Genomic DNA, 27324 nt, shown 5'->3' with positions numbered 1-27324 from the left:
AATTGTAAAAGCAAAAAAAAAAAAAAAAAAAAAAAAAGAGAAAAAAGAATTGTAAAAGCCAAAATTGTTAAAAGATTGCATTATTTTTACATATTTAAGTTGTTATATTTTGATGATAAAAAGTTTAAGTTGCCAGAGTATACCACCCAATAGCCACTAGTGTCGTAACTGCAGAGATAATCACTGTTAAAAATTTCTTATCTATTCTTCCAGGGATAGTCTGTGGATTTACAAATATTTAAGGCTGGAGGGATGGCTCACACCTGTAATCTCAGCATTTTGGGAAGTCTAGGCAGAAGGGTTGCTTGAGCCCAGGAGTTTGAGACCAGCCTGGGCAACATAGTGGGACCCTGTTGCTACAAAAAATAAAAAAATTAGCTGGACTTGGTGGAACAACCTGTGGTCCCAGGGAGGGTGAGGCGGGAGGATCACTTCACTCCAGGAGATTGAGGCTGCTATGAGCCGAGTTTGCTCCATTGCCCTCCAGCCGAGGCAACAGAGCAAGACCCTGTTTCAAAACAAACAAAAATATTTAAGTACATTATTATTTTTTACTTCAGTCACATGCCAGTTTTTCTCAAGTATGTATATTGTATTTACAAATGGTCAGGTACTTAACCTGTCCATGTTATTTGTGTGGAATAGGGGTTCTTGACTCTAGTGACTTATTTCAAATGCTGAATTTTGCAGGCAGACCTGATTTGAGAGTATTAATCCCAGCTCTATCACTTGGGAGGATTCCATTTTGGCTGGGCACCATGGCTCACACCTGTAACCTTAGCACTTTTGGAGGCTGAGGAGGGAGGATTGCTTGAACCTGAGAGTTCCAGACCAGCCTAGGCAACATAGTGGGACCCCTTCTCTATGAAAAAGATAAAATTAGCTGGGCATGGTGGTACACACCTGTAGTCCCAGCTACTCGGGAGGCTGAGATGGGAGGATCACTTGAACATGGGAGGTTGAGGCTGCAGTGAGCCAAGATCTTGCCACTGCACTCCAGCCTGGGTGACAGAATGAGACCCTGTCTCAAAAAGAAAAAAAAAGAGATACAGTTTTTTCCTCATTTGTAAACGTTTACTTTTACCTTATAGCCTGGTGTTGTGAGGATTAAATGTGATGATATAGTAAAACATGCTTAGCAGAGTTCAGACACATAACACATAATACATTTAAAAAATAAAAATAAGCTTGAAATAAAATTTCTGACTTCTAATTGTCCATCAATAATCTCTGCAAGATTTGGCCTCTGAAATTGTGCAGGGTTGTTCTGGACGTGCATTTTATGCAAGGCCTCCAAATATTGGGAAAAATAACAGGCCATAACTTCCGGTTTGCCATCCTAGGCTCTCCTAGGAATTTAGGTTCTTGGGAAAATCTCAAGCCTAATTTACATAGGCTTCTCTGACTTTGACTTTGAGGAGGATAAACACAGAGCCTCAGGCTGTACTGAGAAGGTGAGGAGGTACTACTGGTGGTGCTGAAGTGCACTAATGTTCTTTACTTTCCTGCAGTCTCACCAGGGAATCACTTCCTTTGTGCCTCAGTGGCACAAGTCCCTGGTACTAATGCACAACAATCCTAATACCCCATGTGCTTGTTTCTCATACATCTGTCTCTCTTGACTAAATTGAAGTCAGTACCCACCTTCAGTGCCTGGAACAGTGCCTGGCACATAGTAGGCACTGCATAAATGTTAGAATGAATGAGAGGTTATTGGCCCTATTGCCATATAAAGCTGTTATATATACATCCATAATATGGCATTTCTCATTGTCTGGGACAGCTCTCAGGTAACTGGATCTTGGTTAGATGCTTAGGACATCCTTGTATATCCATAGTTCAATAATTCATATTTATAACAATAATCTAAGTGATGAAGAAATGGCTAAATAATCAGTATATCCTGTTTAATGTGTTGAAGGAGTTAATATTGTTTAGAAAAATTTCCATCCAATGCAGCTGGAAACCATCACTCTTAGCAAACTATCACAAGAACAGAAAACCAAACACCGCATGTTCTCACTCATAGGTGGGAACTAAACAATGAGATCACTTGGACTCGGGAAGGGGAACATCACACACCGAGGCCTTTCATGGGGAGGGGGGAGGGGGGAGGGATTGCATTGGGAGTTATACCTGATATAAATGATGAATTGATGGGTGCTGACGAGTTGATGGGTGCAGCACACCAACATGGCACAAGTACACATATGTAACAAACCTGCACGCTATGCATATGTACCCTAGAACTTAAAGTATAATAAAAAAAAAAAGAAAAGAAAAATTTCCATCCAAAATTAAAAAATAAATTTGTTAATAGGGCAAATCCTTAGCTGTATGGAAGATATATTTTCCAAATGTTGCTACATTTCATTTTTCATTTCCCTCTAAGAAGCTTGAAGTACTTCACATACTGCTTATTTTTAGGAGATAACCTTGATAGGTTATTAAGCTTCATTTACGAATTGGGAAATAGGAGCGATTGGTGTCATTTCTATTAATAATCAGTTGGGTGATGGAAGTTAAGATTGTAGTTTGATTCCCATTCAGTGTTTTTCTCACTGTTTCATGTTAACCTCAAGTGTTTTAAACACTTCTGAAGTTCGGAGACTTTTTATGGTAAAATACAATTTAAAAATGTCAATTATAGAGCTGCTTTGCCTTTGCTGTCCTTAGAAACTTTTGGGGAGCCATTTTGTAGGTGAAACTGCTTAGGATGAGATCTTTTTAGTAGTACTCTTGAGATAGCAGGGTTACTGTTTGTGACCTCGTCTTTTGGTTTATGTGGCAATTGGGGGAGATTGTCAAGGGAATGACTAGAAGCAGTTTAAGTTCTCTGTTAGGGACATGACAAAATGTGAACCAGTTGAAAAGTGGGAACAATGTGAATTTTAGTACCTAAACTCTATGGGATGAGACCCAGGTTAGACTCATATTAAATATTGTTTTGTAAGAAGGTTCCAATGTATTAAAGTAGGTAAGTAGTCTGGTAAGTACCTTATACTTATTTCATCTTTCCTGGAGTGAATATGGTAAGGTCTATATGTTCGTAACATTTTATTTTGAAGTAATTGTAAATTTACATAAAAATTACAGAAATAGTACACAGAGATCCAATATACTCTTTAGCAGATTCCCTCATTTTTAACACTCTGAAACATTTAAGGATAAGATGCAGACATGATACTCCATTATCTGCCCTTAATACTTTGGTCTATATATCATAAGTACAAGGATGCTTTCCCGTAGAATCACAGTACAGCCATCAAAATCAGGAAATTAATATTGATCCAGTATTACCATTTAATCCACAGGCCCCATTCAAATTTTGCTGGTTATCTTATTATGTTTTTCATACATCCAAAATCATGTGCTCCATTTAGTTGTATCTCTCTAGTCTTCTCCAACCTGGAACAATTCTTTACGTCTTAGCTTTCAGGAGCTTGATATTTTTTTTGAAGAGAATAGGCCAGTTACTTTGTAGAAATCTCCTTTGATTTGGGTTTTTAATATTTTCTCATGACATGCATTTTTGGCAGAAATATCACAGAAGGGACACTCAGCTTTTCTCTCCATATCACATCAGGAAGCCCACGACATTGATTTGTCCTGTTACTGTGATGTTAACCTGTGGTTGAAAAGGTGACTTCCAGATTTTTTTTTTGTAAATTTAATTAAGAATATTAATTATAAGCAAGAAATGTACACTTTGTGGGGAGATGCTTCAGTACTATGTAAATATTCTGTTTCCATCAAACTTTTACCCCTTTAACATTTTCAGGCATTTATTGATGATTTTTATCTGAATCAGTTAATACTATGATAGCTATCAAATGGTGGTTTTTAAAAATTCCATCATGTCTTCTAAATTTAATAGTAGTCATTGTATTGGTTGTCAGGTTTTTCCTTCTCTTCCTATTTATTAATTTTTATTGGTACAGGCTCATAAGAGTCCTGTTTCAAATTGTTACTATTATTTATTTATTTATTTTAGAGACAGGATCTCCTGTAGACTGGAGTGCAGTGGCATTATCATAGCTCATTGTAACCTTGAACTGGGCTCAAGTAATCCTCCCACCTCAGCTTCCTAAGTAGCTAGGACCACAGGCCCATGCCACCATGCCTACCTAATTTTTTTTATTTTTTAAGTGTTTTGTAAAGACAAGATCTCACTATGTTGTCCAGGCTGGTCTTGAACTCCTGGCCTCAAGGCATCTTCCCTGCTCTGCCTCCCACAGTGCTAGATTATAGGCATGAGCCAGCATGCCTGGCCCTATCATTATTTTTTGATCCTGAAATTGCTATGGACTTGGCCAGTGAGAGCCCTGTTAAGCCAGTTTCTGTGTTCTTTTGAGAAGTTTCCTCCATTCTTTAAACATTTCTTTACTTATTGCTCAAGAAGATGTTTTAGACTTACCTTGTATTTTCCCTGCCCTAGGAATGAAGTCAGTCATTCCTTCCAGGAGCCTGTGTTAGTCTGTTTTGCATTACTATAAAGGAATATCTGAGACTTAGTAATTTATAAAGAAAAGAGGTTTCTTTGACTCATGGTTCTGCAGGCTGTACAAGAAGCATGCACAGTATCTGCTCAGCTTCTGGCAAGGCCTCAGGAAGCTTTTACTTGTGGCAGAAGATGAAGAGGAGCAGGCGTATCGCATGGCAAGAGAGGAAGCAAAAGAGAGAAGGGGGGAGATGCCAGGCTCTTTTAAACAACCAGCTCTAGCATGAACTAATAGAGAACTCACTTATCCCCAAGGGGATGGCACCAAGCCGTTCACAAGGGATCCACTCCTGTGACCCAAATACCTCCCACTAGGCCCCATCTCTAACGTTGTGGGGGTCACATTTCAACATGAGATTTGGAGGAGACAAATATCCAAATATCAGAGCCCTAGTTTCTTTCAGTGGAGAATGGTTTCAGAAACCAAGGTCTGGGTGCTAGGTGTGTTCACCAATACTGGAAATATGGAGTGGAGGCTGGGGATATTGTTACTTCTAGGCTCTTTCAGCAGGTGTTGCAAGGAAACATATGTGTGCACACAGTCCTCCATGAATTTCTATGTCTTTTCTCTGCCTTTCTGTGTATCTGTCTATGTGTCTTAAAAACCATACATTCACCCCAATATTTGCTTGAATTATTTTAACTTGATTTGTACTTTTGAAGCTCATTTGAATTCTTACTAAAACAAAAGTGATTCTGAAACAGTTAAAATTATAAGCACTACATAAGTCAAAGTAAATTAATAGAGATTAGGTGGCATTGGGGTACATTTTTCATAATTTTTAAGGAACAGATATAAAAAATAAGATATGTCAGGCCCTTTCTGAACTGAAGCCTCACATTGTTGTTGTTTTTTTGAGATAGAGTCTTGCTCTGTCACCCAGGCTGGAGTACAGTGGCACAATCTGGGTTCACTGCAACCTCCGCTTCCTGGGCTCAAGCAGTTCTCAGGCCTCAGCCTCTCAAGTAGCTGGGATTAGAGGCACATGCCACCATGCCCGACTGATTTTTGTATTTTCAGTAGAGATGAGGTTTCACCAGGCTAGCCTTGAACTCCTGGCTTCAAGTGATCCGCCCGCCTTGGCCTCCCAAAGTGCTGGGATTGCAGGCATAAACCACCGCGCCCAACCTGAAGCCTTTTTGTTTTCAGTTAATTTTAGTCAGTATTTTTATGTGCAACTTGGAAAGTGAAGAGTAACTGTCTTTTTTTTTCTGTTACAGGAAACGGGATTATGAAGGTTATTTATGCTCCCTGCTGCTCCCTGCAGAATCCCGAAGCTCTGTTTTTGCACTGAGGGCTTTTAATGTGGAACTGGCTCAGGCTGGTATTAAGATACCTTAAAATATTATTTGCAAAATGGTGATATAATGTGTTTAATGCTGAACAATAAAGAAATATAGTTGTAATTTATATGTTAGATGTGTTTAAGGTCTCTGCTAGTGATTTCTTTCCCTGCTAACTGTTTAGGCTTAGTAATTCAATACCAAAAATAAAACTATCTAATGAACTTAGTGGTTCTATAAATGCCATTCTGGAATTTTTTATTTCTCTTCCTGAGGATATTATAAAACTCTGCCATTAACGTTGCACATTTGTCTGTTAATTAAATAGGTTAGTCAGAGAATTACTGCTTATTCTTTCCAACAATTGCATAATTTACATGTATATAGCAGTTTTTCAAAGCACTTTTAAAATTGAGGTTTTAGCTTTAATGTGAGTAGGGAATGAAAGCAATTGTAGCAAACCAGGACCTTAGATCATATTAATTCACTTTTGTCTAAGAATTCCAAAGGAAGGAGAGATCCTTTTTTCTTCTTTAGAATGGAAAGAATATGTGCAAATACAAAATAAATTGAAATGGTGGATGGAGATGAGAGAGTGAAAACTGGAACAGCCTTAATCTTCTTAGTCATAAATTGAGAAGTCAGATATTGGGAGTGAGGGAACAAGAGAGGGTTCAGAGTCTTAAAGAGAGTAGCAAAGTTTGACACAGATTCTCAGGGAATATAGTAGGAAGTGAATAAGGAACAAATAAAAGGATGTGAATATGGCACCGAGGCACAACTGAGATTCACAACTATGAGTCTGCAGAGAGTCTAATAGACTGGCTTTTTTTTCCTCTGGTATCTTCCTGGAAGTCGTGGGTTATGATTTTTCACCTCATGCTTTTTCAAGTATAAACTGTACATCAGCATGTTAAATCAGTCACCGTTTAGCCATAAATAGTTCCCACCTTAGTCTTTATTATCCTTTTTAAATGATTAAAATTTAATTTTTTAATTTTTAATTTTACAGACAGGTCACCCAGGCTGGGTGCAGTGGCATGATCACAGCTTATTGTAACCTTGAACTCCTGGGCTTTAAGCGATCCTCCCACCTCAACCTACCAAGTAGCTGAAACTGTAGATGTGCCACTATACCTGGCTAATTAAAAAGAGTTTTTTTGTTTTTTTTTTTTTTGAGACAGAGTCTTGCTGTGTTGTCCAGGCTGGTCTCAAATTCTTGACCTCAAGTGATTTTCCTGCCTCAGCCTCCCAAAGTGCTGGGATTACAGGCATAAGCCACTGCACCCAGTCAATACAATTTTATTTTTAATAAACCCCCAGAGGTCCTTCTGAATTCTGTCACTTTGTACTTCTTTGTACACTTTGTACATCTTGCTACTTCTTTGCACACAGAGTCTTGTTTATTCACTCATTCAACAAGTGTTGATTGAATGCAGGCACTTTATATAGACTGTATTCAATGCTATACGCACATGACATGAAACAGGGTCTGCACTCAATGAACAAATAAATCATTGTGTCATGTGTCAGATGGAGAGAAATAAAGCAGGATAAGGAGGCTGTGAAGGCTGGGTACACCAGGGGTTCCTGTTTTATGTAGGATGGTTAGGAGAAACCTCACAGACAAGGTGGCATTGGAGCAGAAATTTGAAGGAGGTGAGGGAGTGAGCTGTATAGATATGTGGACAGAGAGTTTTCTAGGCAGAAGGAACAGCAAGTGCAGTCTCTGAGGTGCAAGTGTGCCTGCTCAAAGAACAGAAGAAGGCAGGTGGTCCAGCAGAGCAGGGCGGGGTGCGTGGGAGGAGATTCAGTTAGGGGCACCTGGGTCAGAAAGGTAAAGTCTTGGAGACACCATTAAAATCACTTTGGGCCGGGCGCGGTGGCTCAAGCCTGTAATCCCAGCACTTTGGGAGGCCTAGACGGGCGGATCACGAGGTCAGGAGATCGAGACCATCCTGGCTAACACGGTGAAACCCCGTCTCTACTAAAAAATACAAAAATCTAGCCGGGCGAGGTGGCGGGCGCCTGTAGTCCCAGCTACTCCGGAGGCTGAGGCAGGAGAATGGCGTAAACCCGGGAGGCGGAGCTTGCAGTGAGCTGAGATCCGGCCACTGCACTCCAGCCCCGGCCACAGAGTGAGACTCCGTCTCAAAAAAAATAAATAAATTAAAAAATAAAATCACTTTGACTGAGTGAGATGGGAAGCCACTGGAGGGTTCAGAGCAGAGAGCCATCACCTCTTGGTTATATTTTGAAAGGATTACTTTTGCTGCTGTCTTGCTGTACTGTATGCCACTGGGATCTGAACACTAAACATTGCTAAGAAACCCACCCACCACCAGCGTATTTGGAAGTAATTTCACATATGGAAAAGTAAGAGTAGTACAAACAAGACTCAGATCCTGTTGTGAATATTTTGTCCCATTTGCATTATCATTGTATCTACATATGTGTACATGTACGTTCCTCTTTATGAATCACTTTAGAGTAACTTGACTATACCATGACCCTTATCCCTATAAACTTGAGTGTGTATCTCATAAGAATAAGGATAATCTCTTACATAACCACAGTACACTTACGAGAAAATAAACTTAACCTTGATGCAGTACTTTTATTTGCTCTACCATCTGGTTCCCAGTTTTGTCAAATGACCCAGTAAGATCCTTTATGGCATTTTTTTCCCCTTCTCTATGGGATCTAATCTAGGATCATGTATTACATTTAGTTTTCTGTCTCTTTAGCCTCCTTTATTCTGGAACATTTCCATAGCCTTTCTTTGCGTTTTGTGACATTGACATATTTTAAATAATACTGCTCCTTTTAAGAATTAGAATGGTTCTCATTTGGGGTTTATTTTTCATCAGGATTATATTAAACTTATGGATTCCTAGCATAATATTACCTAAGTGGTCTCTGTCCTCCTTAGAGTTACAAGGAGGCATGAAATATCTGACTCCCAGCAGTAATGTTAATTTTAGTCACTGAGTCAAGATGTTAATCCTTTTTCCCTTGCTACTAATAAGCAGCCTGTGAGGAGACCTTTTAAGACCATGTTCCTCATCCAAATTTACCTCCTAGATTTAGCTTGTGTTGGTGATTCTTGCCTCAACCTAAGAAGGCCATTCTTTTTTTTTTTTTGGACGGAGTTTTGCTCTTGTCGCCAAGGCTGGAGTGCAGTGGTGTGATCTTGGCTCACTGCAACCTCCGCCTCCCGGGTTCAAGGTAGCTGGGATTACAGGCACCCACCACCACGCCTGGCTAATTTTTTGTATTTTTAGTAGAGACAGGGTTTCATCATGTTGGCCAGGATGGTCTTGAACTCCTGACCTCAGGTGATCCACCCACCTCGGCCTCCCAAAGTGTAGGGTTTACAGATGTGAGTCACTGCGCCCAGCCAGAAGGCCATTCTTAGTAGTGAGGGAGACAATCTAATAATCTTCTTTTTTAAAAAAAAGATTAAAGAATGAATGAATGAATTTATTTGAAAGTACATGCAGTAAAATTCTCTCTTTGTTGTCTTCCATAGGTTTTAAAAAATGTAGTCATGTATTTGCCACCATAGTCATAATATAGAACAGTTACATTAACTCAAAAAATTCCCTCAAAAATACCGATTTTTTGGACAGTAGAATGCATTTTCTAAAGTTTTTAAACCCTATTTGTAGGTTAAAGACTCAGTCTCTGAGAAAACAATTGGACTGATGCGAATACAGTTTTGGAAAAAAACTGTGGAAGATATATACTGTGACAAACCACCACATCAGCCTGTGGCCATTGAACTATGGAAGGTAAAAAAAAAAAAATACTACTTTTGATTTGTAAGAATATTATTCGAGTCTACTTTTTGATGGATACAATTTGGGTCCTGGTGATTATAGTGGAATCTATTCTGAAAATATTCTTAGGCTTATGTATTCAGAGCTGTTATAGTTTTGGCACAGAAATTTAAAATCACCCACTAATAATTTACACAGGTCTTTTGTGTATTCGTTTATTAAAGGAAAAAGGAAGAATTAGTCTCTATATTATAACTTGTATTTTCCACATTTCCATATTTGCCTGCAGAATTTAAATCCTACACATTTTGATGCAATAGCAAGTAAAATTTTCTGTTCTCTCTGCCTAACAGCAGCTCCTTATACCAGTGTTTTAATCCAGGTTCTGGGCTGTAGAACATGTGTTAATCTTTTGTGATGGGAGACTTACTCTCAGTGTTGTCCAGATACAAATCTAAAACTTGCCTTGTCTAGTTTGATAGAATTACCTATCCATTGTTGAGTTTTAGGTGTTAGAGAATGGAAACCTATGGGCTAGAGTATTATTTGTATAGCTAAATGTATATCGTAAATGGTTTTATAGTAAAGCAGCTGTATGGATCCCTCACTCATAAGCAGCCACACATGGCTTAGAAATATTCTAAACTGTGAGAGGAGGAAGGGATCGGAGAATTTCATCTCCGATCTGTGTCCCTGTTGTAGTGCAATGATTGCCAAAAGAGGGTTTCTGTAACAGGAGCCACCCACAGACCTGACAGTGGTACACCTCTTCTCAGGTCTGCGCACCAGCAGAGGCAGGCCCAGTTTCTGGGCCCCAGATTGACTTCACAGAGCCCCAGTAAAGATGGAAAGCCAGACCCCCCCAACTGGGGATTGAGAAGAAAAAGTGGATGGGAAGCTGTGAGTATTAGATTAGTTCTTTACCTCTGTTCATCCCACTTCAAGAAGCTCAACCCAGGTGACTCACTAAAAAGTTATCCTAAAATCCAGAAACCCTTTCTATTTATTATTTTACATGTAAACCGGAGTATAGTGGAGGTGGAGGTTTATGTTAAGACTTGCATAAAAGGTTCTAGCCTTTGTCAGGAAATATGTGGAAGATTAGAGAGTCCTTTGATGCAAATTTATCTTTCTTTGGCTTCTCTTAAAAAACCAGAAGATACATCTGAATTACAAAATGTTTACATGTGTGCCAATTTAGGGTTGGTAAATTGTCCAATTTTAATAGCTGCTTGAATTTTGATGGTTAGTGTTGGCTGGCTTTCTGATGTGACCAGTGTTAATGCTAAATGTGAATATTTGAAAGATGCAGGTCTTGTTCAGTGCAGTTGTCCTTGTTGCATGTTCTCTATCCTTCCCCATCCTGCTGGAGCATATGGGGCATATTGGGTATTTGAAGTGTTGGGTTCTTGAGGAGATTAAGTAGATGGAACAATGACAAAGTGTTATCCAGAGAGCACTTTTCTGTTGCACTGTTTCATTGTTATTTTTAGGGTACAAGATAGTTGAATATTTATAATTTCTTATCCATTCTATATGGGTTCCCCATTTCTCTGTGTATGAATTTCAGCTGCAGTTTGAATTTATGTTTGTAATAAAGGTCTTTATTCTATTTGGCTTCAGTTTCCAGAGTTCAAACTTCATTCAACAGATTTCTAACTTCTTTAAAGTATTTACTTTTTTACCTTGGTCTCTGATTTCCTTCAGAATCAGAGCTGTATTTTATAATCAAGAATCTACAGCCATTATAGCGTCAGCCTTGAGTAAATAGGAGTTTGGCGTTTTCATTTATTAAATGTTTATTGAGTACTTTTACGTGCTAGGAATGGTGCTTGAAGGTCTACAAAATCAAACATGCCCATCGGCCCAGACATGTGTAAAATAAAACAAGAGCAGGAATCCGTAATGACTGATTGGCTGATTCCTGGGATTTGGAAGAGAGGCCTATGGAGAGAGTCCTGCCATGTAGTAGTAGTAGTGCTGAGAACACTTAGGAACTAACTCCATGTAACCCTTTTAGCTTCTATTAGATTCCTGTCAGGCAAAGTGGGCTCTGTTCTCCATACATACACCTTTGTCATGTAATGCATATTGATGAGCATGCTGGCCTTTACATAAGTATCAGTGACATCTGGGAGTCTTAGTTGAAGTATAGCATGTCCCTAGATTTTATGTTTCACTACTATATTTATTTATTGTGAAAATATGTTATGCTTAATGTTGACATGGCAGAAAAAGACATTTTAAAACTTACTTGGAAATAATTCCAAACTTTCAGAAAGTTATAAAATTCAAAGCAGGACAAACACCTCCATATCCTTTACCCAGATTCAGCAGGCTGGAGTGCAGTGGTGCAAACATGGCTCACTGCAGCCTCAACCTCCTGGGCTCAGGCGATCCTCTTGCCTCAGCCTCCTGAGTAGCTGGGACCACAGACATGTGCCACCACACCTGGCTAATTTAAAAAATTTTTTTCTAGGGATGAGGTCTCACTATGTTGCCTCTCCTGGCCTCCTGGGCTCTGGCCATCCTCCCACCTTGGCCTCCCAAAGTGTTGAGATTACAGGTGTGAGCCACTGTGCCTGGCCCACTTATTGTTAATATTTTATCCCATTTGTTTAATCATTTTTCCTCACTCACATATGCAGTTTCTCATTCCTCTCCTCCTTCTCCTATTCCTCTATATGTGTATTCACATTCATAATTTTTTTGTGATAAATTTTATTTGATTGTAAGTTATGTACATCATAATCCTAACCTAAAAAATTTAGTGAATATTTTCTTTTTTTTCTTTTTTTTTTTGCGGGGACAGGGTCTCACTCTGTCACCCAGGCTGAAGTACAGTGGCACAGTCTTGGCTCACTGTAGCTTTGATCTCCCAGGCCCGAGTAGCTGGGGCTGCAGACACATGCTACCACACCCAGCTGATGTTTTTTTGAATTTTTAGTACAGATGAGGTCTCACTTTGTTGCCCAGGCTGGTTTTGAACTCTGAGCTAAAGTGATCCACTCACCTTGGCCTCCCAAAGTGCTGGGATTACAGGCGTGAGCGAATTGTCTGATTCAGTCTTTACCATGCCTGGCCTCAGTAAATACTTTCTTTTTTTCTTGTTTGAGACGGAGCTTTGCTCTGTCACCAGACTGGAATGCAGTGGTGTGATCTCAGCTCACTGCAACCTCTGCTTCCTGGGTTCAAACAATTCTCCTGCCTCAGCCTCCTGAGTAGCTGGGACTACAGGTGTGTGCCACAACTCCCAGCTAATTTTTGTATTTTTAGTAGAGACGGGGTTGTTGGCCAGGATGCTCTCAATCCCTTGACCTCATGATCCGCCTGCCTTGGCGGATCCCAAAGTGCTGGGATTACAGGTGTAAGCTACCGCACCTGGCCTATTTTTTGTGTTTTTTTGAGACAGGGTGTCACTCTGTTGCCCAGGCTGGAGTGGAGTGTCGTGATCTCAGCTCACTGCAACTTTCACCTGCTGGGCTCAAGCCATCCTCCTACCTCAGCCTTCCAAGTAGCTGGGACTACAGGCACCCGCCACCATGCCTGGCTAATTTTTTTTTGTTGTCGTAGAAATGGGGTTTCATGGCCAAGTGCGGTGGCTCACACCTGTAATCCCAGCACTTTGGGAGGCCAAGGCGGGTGGATCACGAGGTCAAGAGATTGAGACCATCCAGGCCAACATGGTGAAACCCTGTCTCTACCAAAAGTACAAAAATTAGCTGGGCGTAGTGGCGTGCACCTGTAGTCCCAGCTACTTGGGAGGCTGAGGCAGGAGTATTGCTTGAACTGGGGAGGTGGAGGTTGCAGTGAGCTGAGATCATGCCATTGCACTCCAGTCTGGCAACAGAGCAAGACTCCATCTCAAAAAAAAATAAATTAATTAAAGGGGTTTCACCGTGTTGCCCAGGCTGGTCTCAGACTCCTAAGCTCAAACTATCCTCCCACCTTGTCCTCCCAAAGTGCTGGTATTACGGGTATTAGCCACTGCACCTGGCCTAATATTTTCTAAGAATAATGATACATATAATCAGGACAGTTATTTTTTTAATTTCTATTTTTTTCCTAGAGATAGGATCTCGCTGTGTTGCCCAGGCTGGAGTGCAGTGGGGTGATCATAGCTCACTGCAACCTTGAATTCCTGGGCTTTATCCTCCTCCTTCAGCCTCCTGAATAGCTGGAACTACAAGCACACACCAGCATGCTCAGCTAATTTTTAAATGTTTTGTAGAGATGAGGTTGCTATGTTGCCCAGGCTGGTCTTAAACTCCTGAACTCAAGTGATCCTCCTGCCTTGGCCTCCCAAAGTGTTGGGATTATAGGCGTGAGTCACTGTGCCCGGCCAGAACAGTTACTGGCTTTAGTAAATTTAAATTTGGTAGAACAGTTTTATTTAATTTTCCATTCATATTCCAATTTTGTCAGATGACCTAATGTCCACAATATCATTTTCCCCTCCAGTGGAGGATCTGATCTTGGGTCAAGTACTTAACTGTCATGTCTCTATAGTTTCTTTTAATCTGGAACATTTCCATGGCCTTTTTTTTAGCCTTTTGTAACACTGATATTTTTGAAGAGTATCCCCCCACCTCATCTTTTTAAAGTAGAACACTAATTTTTGATTTGTCTGGTGTTTTGTCATGATTAGATTGAAGTTATGGATTCTTAGCTGGCAGCATACTTCATAGGTGGTACGTCCTTCTCAGAGTATCACATGTAGGGGCACACTGCGTCCACCTGTCCTTTATGGCCTTGTTAATTTTTATTACTTAGTCACAATTTTGCCTGGTTTTCCCACTGTAATTCCACTTGCAGTAATCAACAGTTTTTGAGGAGAGACTTTAAGACTGTAAATATCCTCCTCCTCATCAAAATTTCTCCCTAAACTTAGTAGCCATTAATGCTTCTTGTCTGATTCAGTCTTTACTCTTATGGTTGCAAAATGATAACTTCTCAACCTCAGCATTTGGTCCACATTTACCAGTTGGCACTTAGCATTCTGCTGTAAGAATGAGCTCTTATTTTCCTATATTTATTTGTTTATTAATTATTGGTGTTGACACATGATTTCTTGTTTTTTACAGTTTATAATTCACTCATGTACTGATTTGGGTGTTCAGGTTGTTCCAGCTTTGGACAGGGGGAACTCGTTCACAGTGGCTGCCATGTCCTTGTGACACGCTTCCATCATTTTTTAGAGCACTTTCTTATTTTCTGACACAGTAAGATATTCTAGGATCCTCTTGAATCTCTCCCTTGCCTCACCTTTGCAATCACCCATTTCTTGAGAGCCTTGATTCCTTTAAGGAGAATTGTAGTAGAGACAAGTGTCTGGGCACTAAGTGAGCTCTTTCCTACTGGGGTGTCTTTACTTGCTAAGGTAACAGTTTACCATGTGGATTATTTTTGTTGGAGTTTTAGTTACTCTGTTTTTCGAGGAGTGGTTACTTTTGCTAAATAGAATCTTTATCCTGTGGAAAAAAATGTGCGTGTAATGAGTAAGCATAGAAGTCAGGGTGGCTAGGCACAGTGGCTCATGCCTAAAATCCCAGCACTTTGGGAGGTTGAGGCGGGAGGATAATTTGAACCCGGGAGTTCAAGACCAGCAACATAGTGAGACCCTGTCTCTACAATTTAAAAAAATAAAAAGTCGGGGTATATTACATAATAGAGAAGTTCAGTATTCGATGCGTAAATCTTGTTTTGTTTTTGTTTGAAAGTGGAATTGTTAAATTATTAGCAGTATAGGAAAAAAAGACAAGTTAGTAGAAAAGTATTAGAAATATAATCTTGTAAATGTTTTGAAATATTTTCTAGGGACGTTTTCTTTTTCCTTGATATTTCTTTAACATAACTGTCTATCTGGTGATGAGTTATTACAAATGTTTCCTTACTTAGTTTTGTATTTGGTTTGTTTATTCAGTTTTACAGAAGTCATTTCTAGTACTTTCTGAAAACTTATAATACTCTTTGTTTTTTAGGCTGTTAAAAGACATAATCTGACTAAAAGATGGCTTATGAAAATCATTGATGAAAGAGTAAGTCAAAATTGTTTAAGTTTTAAGCTTTTTCTTCCTGTTTAATTATTTTATTTCATTTTCTTTCTTTCTTCTTTCTTTCTTTCTTTCTTTCTTTCTTTCTTTCTTTCTTTTTGAGACAGAGTCTCGCTCTGTCGCCCGGACTGGAGTGCAGTGGCCAGATCTCAGCTCACTGCAAGCTCCGCCTCCCAGGTTTATGCCATTCTCCTGCCTCAGCCTCCCGAGTAGCTGGGACTATAGGTGCCCGCCACCGCGCCTGGCTAATTTTTTGTATTTTTTAGTAGAGATGGGGTTTCACCGTGTTCGCCAGGATAGTCTCGATCTCCTGACCTCGTGATCCGCCCATCTCGGCCTCCCAAAGTGCTGGGATTACAGGCTTGAGCCACCCCACCTGGCTCTTTCTTTCTTCCTGTTTAATTCTTAAGCTAATTCTTCAGGAAGGAAATATTTTGATTGTATATTAATATTTTGGAGGAAGGAAAATTTTAGAGAACCATGCCATTTTATTCATACTTTACCCTTGCATGCTACCCATGTCAGCCCCCCATACCCTCACATTGAGACAGGCACCCATGCAGAGGCATGTTTATGCACAACCACACTCCACAATTTTGTTTTTAAAAGGAAATTTTCATACTTACATAAAAGTAGAGAGAATACTCTGCATGTGTAGAATATCTGGTGACATGTTAAAGAAAATCCCAGACATCTTATCATTTGATTTATAAATGAATATGTATCTTAAAAAGAAAAAGACAAAAAATAACCATAATATGATTATCATACCTTAAAAATTACTAATTATTCCTTAATATCATCAAATACTTGACTAGTCATGCACATACCTTTATGTATACCCCAGTACTTGGATCTGTGTCTAAATAGTAGAGGGCATAAAGAAAGTCTGATAGTTCCAGTGAATGGAATCCTGTACTAAATTCTTAGAACTTAGTTCTAGGTCCAGCCAAGTCAGTGAATTGCTGTGTGACATGGCCTAACATGTGTGACCTTTCTGACGCATTGTTAGGTCAGTGTTCCCCTTGGCCTGATATTAATTACATGCTGTTGTCGTGGAAATGTAAGTTTACTTAGTTTATTTAGATGCAGTTTGCTAACTATAGGCTGTATCAATAATCAGAAGAAGCCAAAAAGAGATATTAGCTAAGAAGACCTATTTTCAGGTATCATCTTTTCTGTTTTTACAAGGTAAAGAAAATTAGAGAACCCAAGACAGAGATACCATTTTAGTTTAATGAAAAATAACACTTGGCTTTTGAAGGGGGATATTTAAAAGTAAAGAACTGTGAGCAAACATTGATCTGTAGATTCAATGCAATCTTTATCAAAATTCCAGCTTTCTTTTTTGCAGAAATTGACAAACTGGTCCTAAAATTCATATGGAATTGCAAGGGACCCAGAATAGCCAGAATAATCTTAACAAAGAAGAACAAAGTTAGAGGGCTCACATCTCCTGATTTCAGAACTTAACTACAAAGCTACAGTAATCGAATTGTGTGTTACTGATACAGAGTAGACATATAGATCAATGGAATAGAAATAAGAGTCCAGATATAAACCCATATATTTATAGTCAGTTGAGTGACAAGAGTGTCAAGACACTTCACTTGGGAAAGAACAGTCTTTGCAACAAATGGTGCTGGGACAATTGGATACCTCTTGCAAAAGAATAAGTTTTGACCCCTCCTCACACCATATACAAAAATGAACTCAAACTAGATTAAAAGACCTAGATGTAAGAGCTAAAACTGAAACTCTTAGGGGAAAGCATAGGTGTAAATCTTAGTGACTTTTAGGTTAGGCAGTGGTTTCTTTTTTTTTCTTTTTCTTTTTTTTTTTGAGATGGAGTCTCGCTCTGTTGCCAGGCTGGAGTGCAGTGACACGATCTTGGCTCACTGCAATCTCTGCCTCCTGGGTTCAAGCAATTCCCCTGCCTCAGCCTCCTGAGTAGCTGGGACTACAGGCACATGCCACCACACTCAGCTAATTTTTTTTTTTTTTTGTATTTTAGTAGAGATAGGGTTTCACTATGTTGGCCAGGATGGTATCGATCTCCTGACCTTGTGATCTACCCACCTCAGCCTCCCAAAGTGCTGGGATTACAGGTGTGAGCCACTGCGCCTAGCTAGGCAATGGTGTTTTAGATGTGATACCAAAGGCACAAGCAAGAAAAAATAGATAAATTGTACTAAAAGAAAAAAATATTTGCCAGTTATATATCTGATAAGGGACAATGATCTAAAATATGCAAGAAACTTACAACTCAACAATAAAAAAACCTCAATTTAAAAATGGGGAAAGACCTTAGACATTTCTGCAAATAAGGTATACAAACAACCAATAAGCATCTGAAAAGGTGTTTCACATCTTTTCATTAGAGAAATGCTTATCAAAACAAAGAAACATCACTTCACAGCTGTTGAGATGGCTGTGATAAAAAAGAAAAAGATTCACGTTAACAAATATTGGTGAAAACAGGGAGATGTTAAAACCTTTCGTACGTTGCTGGCGGGAATGTGAAATGGTGCAGCTGCTTTGGAAAAATAGTTTGGCAACTTTTTCTTCAAAGAGTTGAACATAGGAGTTACCATAGAGCCAGAAATTCTATCGCTAGGTTTATACCCAAGAGAAATGAAAACATACGTCCACCCAGAACTTGTATATGAATGTTTGTGGCAACATTATTCATGATAGCCCAAAAGTAGAAAGAACTCATAGTCTGTTAATTAGTTGTTAAACAAAATGTTGTATATCCATACAATGGAATATTATTAATAATTTATTCAACTAAAAAAAATGAAGTACCAGTAGATGAAGAAAACATTATGCTAATTGAAAGAAGCCAGACACAAAAAGCTACATATTATACAATTCCATTTTTGTGAAGTGCCCAGAATAGACAAATCCATGAAGACAAAAAGTAGATTAGTGGTTTGCCAGGGCTGAGGGGAGGGGGAAATGGGAAATGTCTGCTTAATGGATGCAAGTTTTCTTTTAAGGGTCATTAAAATATTCTGGAATTAGATAGTAGTGATAGCTGCACAACTTTGTGTACATACTAAAAACCACTGAATTGTATTATTTGAGGAGATAAATTTTATGGTATGTTAGTTATGTCTCAATTTAACAAACCATAAAGGATGAATTTTTTTTTTTTTTTCTGGAATCATTGCTGGTATCATTTTTTTTTTTTTTTTTTTTTTTTTTTTTTTTTTTGGAGACGGAGTCTCACTCTTGTTGCCCAGGCTGGAGTGCAATGGCATGATCTCGGCTCCCTGCAACCTCTGTCTCCCAGGTTCAAGAGATTCTCCTGCCTCAGCTTCCCGAGTAGCAGGGATTACAGGCACCCGCCACAATGCCCAGCTGACTTCTTTTGTATTTTTGGTAGAGACAGGGTTTTACTATGTTGGCCAGGCTGGTCTTGAACTCCTGACCTCAGGTGATCTGCCCACCTTGGCCTCCCGAAGTGCTGGGATTACAGGTGTGAGCCACCACGCCTGGCCTCTTTTTTTTTTTTTTTTTTTAAACCCTGCATATGGCATTTGATGCTGGTGTTAGTTTCTTCTGATTTTAAAGAGGGTGAAATAGGGGATAATATTTTGCCCTAATAATAGTCTTCGTAAATGTATTATTATAAAAGTGGCTAAGTGTTCTTGCTATTAGATTCTCATTTTCCTGTTTCTTGCATATAGTGTATTTAGGGAATCAGCCCTGTTATTTTATTGATCATGGTTTCTTTTTGGGTAATGGGGTAGGCACTGGTTTCTGTTTTCTTTTTCTAGGTACCTTTTCCTCATTGACCATGTAGATTCAAGAGTCACATATGTGGGTTCCTGTCCCCACCATTTATTTGTTAACTATGTGTCCTTGGACATGTTAATGGATCCATGCCTTACTTTCTTCATTTGTAAAATGGGAAAAGTATTAATTCCTTATCTCTTGGTGGAGGGATTGTTTGGGTTAAGAAGATAATGTCTAAAGTGCTTACATAAGAGCTTAGTAAAGTCAGTTTATTTTGATAACTTGGGCTTCAGATGAAATTAAAAAAACAATGCCATGTCCATGGTGATTTGTACATTGATATTATTCCTGATGTCTTATTTTGAGGTGGTAATTTGAAAGTATTGAATATATAGAACTTTAATATTGTAATGTTTTATCTTACTGTGTACTAAATAACATATACTAAATATTTTTATTCGTTATTATTCAGTTCTTTGGGGCAAAAAAACAGCACCTTTATAAAATACTGACAGTTCAACAGATTTTATTTGCATTTTATTTGATGTAGGAAAAAAATCTAGATGATAAAGCATATCGTAATATCAAGGAACTGGAAAATTATGCTGAAAACACACAGAGCTCTCTTCTTTACTTAACACTAGAAGTATTGGGTAAGTTGTTTTTCTGTTTCATACTTCTTTTTTCCAGTAAAATACCTTTGAGATTTCACTTTTTCATAATTTGGCAGTTTGACCAATTTAGCACTAAAGTCTTCCTTTGTACTATCTGTAAAGGAACAGTTTTTGTGGTTGTTGTTGTTAGCAAGAAGAGGAATTTATATCTCTTTCTTTGTAATGCAGAGTAATCCAAGACTCAGGCTCTCATACAGCTACTTTACCTCATGGGAATGTTGAAATTAATAATCTGGTAATTGCAGGTGGCTTTACTTTTTTACTATAGCATCTCCTACAGTTTGGAAGGCCTATAACCTGACTCTTCTTTTCCTGTTAATAATACTTATCCAATGAAAAAGAAAAGTAGAAGAAGTAAAACACACTTACTTTATTTTATTTTATTTTGAGACGGAGTCTCGCTCTGTCCCCAGGCTGGAGTGCAGTGGTGCAATCTTGGCTCACTGCAACTTCCGCCTCCCAGATTGAAGTGATTCTCCTGCATCAGCCTCCCGAGTAGCTGGGACTACAGGTGCATGCCATCACGCCCAGCTATATTTTGTACTTTTAGTAGAGATGAGGCCAGAATGATATCGATCTCTTGACCTCGTGATCTGCCCGCCTCAGCCTCCCAAAGTGCTGGAATTACAGGCATGAGCCACCGTGCCCGGCCTACAACTGCATTTATAAAAGTTTTTGAGATTTTTCTTTCTCTGCTTTTTTTAAAAAAAATTTTGATGGTAGGATTTCTCCTCTGACTTTGTTGCCAGTTAGTGAGGTCTTATTGAAATGAGGAAATTATTTGGGCCAAGGACAATACCATCTCATTTGAAGAAGGTAATATATATCTTTATACCTCCCTAAAAGAATAATACAAGTCCCCATTGCATCTCCCAGGCCCGTTCTGGCCCACAGCTCTGGTGACATGTTTGCCGTCACAATGAAAGGAGGGAGCAAAGAGTAGAATGTTTGTTAAGCATATTCTTAAAATGAGGTCATATGGAAATTGCACAGAGGAGAAGAAATGGAAGACTTGTAAAGTTTTTCCATGATAGCTGATTAAAATTCTAAATGTGTTCTTAGTGTGCTGTAGTCTGAGGAAAACTCTCGTTTAAAAGTTGAGATTGAGATTTAGATATCTGCTAGTGGTAAATGGTCAACTTGTTTTTGTGCCGTTTTTCACTCATAAATCCTGTTTTTTTCAGATATAAAACATAGGATATATGTCTATTTTTACATGTTTAGCTGATTTCTCTGTGCTATTTCTATTGATTTATTATGCACTTAGAATAGAGCAGCCCTGTATAATTTCTGAAATCGTAGGTATAAAGGACGTTCATGCAGATCATGCTGCAAGTCATATTGGAAAAGCACAAGGCATTGTCACTTGCTTGAGAGCAACACCGTATCATGGGAGCAGAAGAAAGGTGTTCCTTCCCATGGATATTTGTATGCTGGTAAGGTTGTAATTTGTACCTTTCAATATTTACCTCAGGAATATGGGGAAGGAAGTTATCTTTTGCTTTTTTGCTTAGTCTATTCAAGTAATTGCTTTGAAAGGAATGCTTATTGCTTACTAAAAATGCTCTTCCTCTTTTTATCCCAGAGTTATCAAGTCAGAATTGTGTCCATCAGGCATTTTAGGTCTCTGGAGGAGCTTTGAGTAGGAAGGTCTAGAGAACCTCATTTGGTATAGCTTCATGTTGATGCCTTCCTCCCTTCCAAGCAACTGCAGTAATTATTCCTAGTGTTCACTTTAGCCTGTTCCTTATTTAATTTTATTGGAGTAAGTAATCCATTGTAAATATCTGTTTACGAGAACTTTGTTTTTTTTTTTTTTTTTGAGACTGGGTCTTGCTCTGTCACCCAGGCTGGAGTACAGTGGCGTGATTTCGGCTCACTGCAACCTCCGCCTCCTGAGTTCAAGCGATTCTTCTGCCTCGGCCGCTCAAGTAGCTGGGACTACAGGCACATGCCACCACGCCCAGCTAATATTTTGCATTTTTAGTGGAGACGGGGTTTCACCGTGTTAGCCAGGATGGTCTTGATCTCCTGACCTTGTGATTCGCCCGCCTCGGCCTCCCAAAGTGCTGGGATTACAGGCATGAGCCACTGCACCTGGCGAGAACTTTGTTTTCTATGTGAGATTCATTATTATCTGTTCTTTCAAACTTTTTGTATGTTTGTTTTCTTGCTTGTGTATTTTCGTTTTACCTACAACTTGTTAATTAACATTTTGTTGTGGCCAGGCGCAGTGACTGATGCCTGTAATCCCAGCACTTTGGGAGACTCGCTTGAGTCCAGGAGGTTGAGACCAGCCTGGGCAATATAGGGAAACCCCATCTCTACCAAAAATACAAAAATTAGCTGGGTGTGTTGATGTGCACCTGTATTCCCAGCTATTCAGGAGGCTAAGGTGGGAGAATCCCTTGACCCTGGGAGGTTGAGGCTATAATGAGCCATGATTGTACCACTGCACTCCAGCCTGGGTGACAGATTAAGACCCTGTCTCAAAAAACAAAAAATCCTGTTGCATGTTCCAAGTGTCACTCTCTCATTCTTGTTTTTTTCTCTCTCTCCACACATGCACGCACACGCACGTGCACACACACATCTTTAAAGACAAAATTGGTATTAAACTGTACGTACTGTTCTGTCATGTGTTCTCTTGTGCTAAGTTACTTTTAATTGTCAATTTAATTTTTCTTTCCTAGGTGAACTGTTTTAAGGAAGTGCTTTTAGATTCCTAATGTAATGTATATTTCCCCACACAGCATGGTGTTTCACAAGAGGACATTCTACGGAGGAACCAAGATAAAAATGTGAGAGATGTAATATATGACATTGCCAGTCAGGCACACTTGCACCTAAAGCATGTAAGTCGGCTTTCTTTTTTCTTTTTTTTGCCAAATCATTTAGGGAATTATCATATCTAGATGTGGCTATTCTTAGAACATGGTTATGATATTCCTAACTTGGCTGTCTTTATTCCATTTTTCATTGATTTCCCAGTAGATTTATCTCAGAGTCTGTTGTAAACTTTTCTCACTTAAAAAAGTCCCTTCCCCCACCTCACAGCATATGAATGTGTTCTTTACTGAGTAAATCAAGCCTGAGCTTTCTCATGTGGGCTCCTCTGTGCTCCATCCACTTCTCTCTTGGAAGACAGGGTGTCTTTCTGCCTCCCAAGGCCGAAGTCTCTCCTCCCGCTCCCAGGGGCTGCACCCTCAGCCACTCCCAGCTGGTGTTTTCAGTTTGCTTCTCTGATAGGTGGCCTCTTTTATCTTCTGGTTTGTTGCTGCTGCCTTCTGAATTTACAGGCAGCCTGTAGATCCTTCTGTTGGTATTTTTCTCTCTTAGGTGAACTGTTGGAAGGAAGGTCCGCATTCACTGTTACCTCAGGCCCTTTCCACCTTGGCAGTGCTCATCATGCTGTGATTTGGTTCCTATCCTGCCCATTCTAATAAACAATCACTAGTTTGGCAATTCTCCTTATTGCCAGATTCAGTGGTCACTTACAATTTGTTTTTGTGAACTCTTCTTCTTTTTTTGACACCATAGACTTCTTTCTCTCTGTGTCACTTACTGACTTTTCTTCCATTGATTCTTGGACTTGGCTCCTGAACTGGTTCCTGATTTCTCCTGCCTGTCACTTTAGTTGTTCCCTAAGAGTTAGTTCTTCATCTCTTAAACTTTTCCAGGACTTTTGTTTGGAATTTGACACTGTTGACTGTACTTCTCTTTCTTGAAAGTGTCTGTCATTCATCTCCATGGTGTTATTCCTTTCTGGTTCTCCTTGAAGTGTTTCTTGATTTCAGTGGCTCTTGAAGACTTGGTGCAAACTTTCTATTTCCTTAGCTCCCATAATGCTAATTTTTCCTAGTACTTCTTGTGAACCTTTTTTTTTTTCTTAGGCTTCAGTAGATTCTGAAGAGTTGGACACGTACTTGCATACCACAGGGCTTTTGCACTTGCTGTTTTTCCTGCTTCTTCCCCTGTACCCCACCTCCACTCCAGCTAGTGCTCAAATGTCACCCTATCAGAAAAGTCTTCCCTGGCCATCTTACCTAAAATAACATCTTCCTTTTCCATCACCCTCAGTCTCCTTACCTGGCTTAGCGCTTTTCACTACCTGACGTTAAAAGTTTGCTTATTGCCTCCCACTTCATTGGAATGTAAGTGACTTTGTTAGATTCTATTGTATATTCTTCAGCATCTAAAGTACCTGGTACATTATGAGCACTCAGTAAATATTTGTGAAATATTAAATATGTAAGTAATCAGATTGTAAGCCCTTTGAGGGCAAAGACTATCTTCAGCTTCTTTTTAATTTCATGAATATCTAAGACAGTTCTCAGCCCTGACAGAGGTATAGATAAAATTCATGGAACTTTAGATGAGAAATTACTTAGGACTAACTAGCAGAGTTTTGGGTAAGATCTGAGCACACTATAGAATCATGAAAGGCAGGAAAGCTTTGTGTGGAACCTGAGCAGTCCCAGTCAATGGACGTGTAAGGCACCTGAGAAATACCGATTCCCAGGCATCACTCCTGGAGATTGGGATAGTAAATCTGGGATGGGGCCAGGAATTAAAATTTCTAAATTTCTAATTAAACAGCCAGGTTTGAACACCACTGGTGTATAGGTTATGTGAAATGTGGTCCTGGAAGATAGGTTTGGAATGGCGGATTGAAGAAAGATTATGGAGTTGTAGAGGCTTTTGAAAGACATTAGAGTATTGTGGATGAGAGTGCAAACTCTGGAACCAGAAGCCTGACTTTAAATCGTAATTCTGCCATTTACTAATCACATAATCTTAACCTCTCTGTGCTTCAGTTTCCTCATCTGTAGTAGAGGATCATTTTAGCACCCAGCTTAAAGGGTTATTTGGATAAATGAGTTAACATATATGAAGAGTTTATAACGTAGTACGACATATTGTACATGAAATATGTTAGTTTTCATCATCATCATCAAATAAAGCAGTGATATTAGTGTTGCAGAGTAGGAAACCCTGCTAGCAGTGTTTGACAGAAGAGAGTTTAGAGGTTGGGTGATCAGTTAGGAGACTTAGGAGAGAGAGAAAGAGTATGATTTAGAGACAGTAGATGTTTATGTATGTGTATGTACATTTATATATGTATGTATACATACATGCCCACACATAACAAGTAGAATCAACTAGGCTTGATAACTAATTGGATTGTGGCAAGATCAGATAGAGGGAAAGTTGAAGGTTGCATGAAGAATTCAAGTATGGCACTTTGATGGTGCCATTCAAAAGCTACAGTGACAGCAGAAACTAATGCTACATTTGGTGTGGATCATTAGACTTTGGACTAGCTGCTGGACATAATTGAATTTGAGGGGATTAGAGGGAGATAGGCTATTGGAGAATGCAGGATTGTGACTTTTAAAGGAAGTCAGGACTAAAGATGATATATTTGAGAGTCATCCACATAAAAGGCTTATAATTAAAGCTCCAAGTTTGGATGGTGTTGCTGAAGAAGAATGCACAGAGGACCAGGGGCAGAACCCCGAGGCCTACCTCTGTTTACAAGGTGAAGGAGAAAGGCAATTTATTAGGAAGGAGGGGAAGGAAAGAATGTTCAGAGAAATAGAACTGAGAGCCAGTGTCTTGAAAATCAAGGGAGGAGAAGATTTAAGAAAGGGGAATATCAGAGTGTTACATGCTGCAGAGAGATTGAAGTGAAAAGATAGATATGGTGATTAGTAAATCATGGATGATCATCGAGTAATTTTAGGGGATGGTTGAGGGTCAAATTGGAGTGTAATGGGTTAAGAAGTGAGTCAGAAAGTAGAGAGATCTTCCTGGTGTTAAGGAAAATATAAATGAAGACATGGAGACAAGAGTGGGCTTGGCGAATACAGGGTGATGGGCATCAACCTGAGTGACCAGGTGTTCGTAGCCCAGAGTGGTAGGGAGTTAGGTTAGATGGACGAGGTTAGAGTCAAGATGTGGAGGCCTTTGAATTCCTGGATGAATTGTTGAAACGACCTATCAGGGAATTGAAGAAGGTAAAAATGAAATGATGATGTAAGGACATTAATTTGTCTGGCTGCGTGGAATGAATTAAGGGTCAGGGAACACAGGAAGATCACCTAGGAGGATCTTACTAATTTAAACAGGAGATAAAGTCAGCCTAAGCTAGGGGTGCACAGGACTTGGTAATACAAGTATTTCTTCATTTCCCACTTACTGGAGCTGGGCAGTCAAAGTTATTATGAGATATTGTAAGGTAGCTGGAAGATGCTAAAGCCAAGAAGGATGCTAAAGCTAAGAAAGGATGGAATTTTTACTACAGTAGTTACTTTTTTCTGAGTCCTTTAGGCTTAGGAAACTAATCTTAATCTACAGGAGATGAGCTGTTTTCTTGCATTTGAGAGAGACCCTATCAATATTGTTAAACTGCTGGTGTTGCTTTCAGAGTGAGAGTGTTTATTTGCTTAATTTTGACCAGCTTCCTTTCCTCTTCCTTTTTAGGCTAGGTCCTTTCACAAAAGTGTTCCTGTGAAAGCATTTCCTGCTTTTCTTCAGACGGTAAGTAGATTAACAGAGAAGGCTGTATAATTAATGAAGCAGATGTGTATGATCTGTTTTTATATTTTATAAAGTTCCCAATGCACTTCTTTAGTTTGGAGCCTTTGTTTTTGTTTCCCTCCCTCATGGTGGCTTTCATTAGTTACTGATGCTTTTGCTGAGGGTCGTTTCTGTGTTTCTCAGAGGCAAGTGAGCTGAGTTTTTAGCACTGACTTTGCAGCCAGATTGCATTGGCTTGAATCTGTTTTGCCCCTTACTAGCAATGAGACCTTAAGTTCCTTAATAACCACATTCCTCAGTTTACTCTTAGGTAAAATGGGAATAATAGGAGAAACTACCTTGTAGGATTGTTAGGCTGCTTATAGCTATATAAGTATTACTTACTCTTCTGTTCATTTTTTGCTCATTGTGACCTGACCATATGGTAGCAGTGGTTCCAGAACAGTGGTTCATAGCCCACTGCTGAGTTGGTTGCAGTGGGGTAACCTGGAAAACTTTTTAAAAATATAGATTCCTGGAGTCTTCTTACCAAGTAAGACTTTTGGGATTGAGGAGGAAGCCAGTTCCTAGGAGAATCTGTGATTTTAAAAAGTTCCTTTGTAAGTCTCTAATGACTTGCTTTATGAATCTGGGTGCTCCTGTATTGGTTGCATATGTATTTAGGATAGTTAGCTCTTCCTGTTGAATTGATCCCTTTACCATTATGTAATGGCCTTCTTTGTCTCTTTTGATCTTTGATGGTT

The 27324-nt window shown here is 39.3% G+C and overlaps 1 protein-coding gene across 1 annotated transcript in view; it reads left to right on the top strand.

Moving 5' to 3' along the window:
* The window catches only part of NDUFAF6 (NADH dehydrogenase (ubiquinone) complex I, assembly factor 6), a 185908-nt gene that overhangs the window by 127665 nt on the left and 30919 nt on the right, over positions 1–27324 (top strand). Inside the window, exons 4-10 of the mRNA XM_011937011.1 lie at positions 5723–5826; positions 9457–9579; positions 15549–15605; positions 19915–20017; positions 21341–21474; positions 22792–22893; positions 26525–26581. Of these exons, the coding sequence (XP_011792401.1) occupies positions 5806–5826; positions 9457–9579; positions 15549–15605; positions 19915–20017; positions 21341–21474; positions 22792–22893; positions 26525–26581 (597 nt within the window). The 5' untranslated portion in view covers positions 5723–5805. The remainder of the gene's footprint in view (positions 1–5722; positions 5827–9456; positions 9580–15548; positions 15606–19914; positions 20018–21340; positions 21475–22791; positions 22894–26524; positions 26582–27324) is intronic.

The sequence above is a fragment of the Colobus angolensis genome, unplaced genomic scaffold (assembly GCF_000951035.1).
Source record: "Colobus angolensis palliatus isolate OR3802 unplaced genomic scaffold, Cang.pa_1.0 Scaffold16, whole genome shotgun sequence".
In the NCBI taxonomy this organism is placed as follows: Eukaryota; Metazoa; Chordata; class Mammalia; order Primates; family Cercopithecidae; genus Colobus; species Colobus angolensis.
The sequence above is the reverse complement of the archived record's forward strand: the minus strand, read 5'-3'. Positions and strand labels throughout refer to the sequence as shown.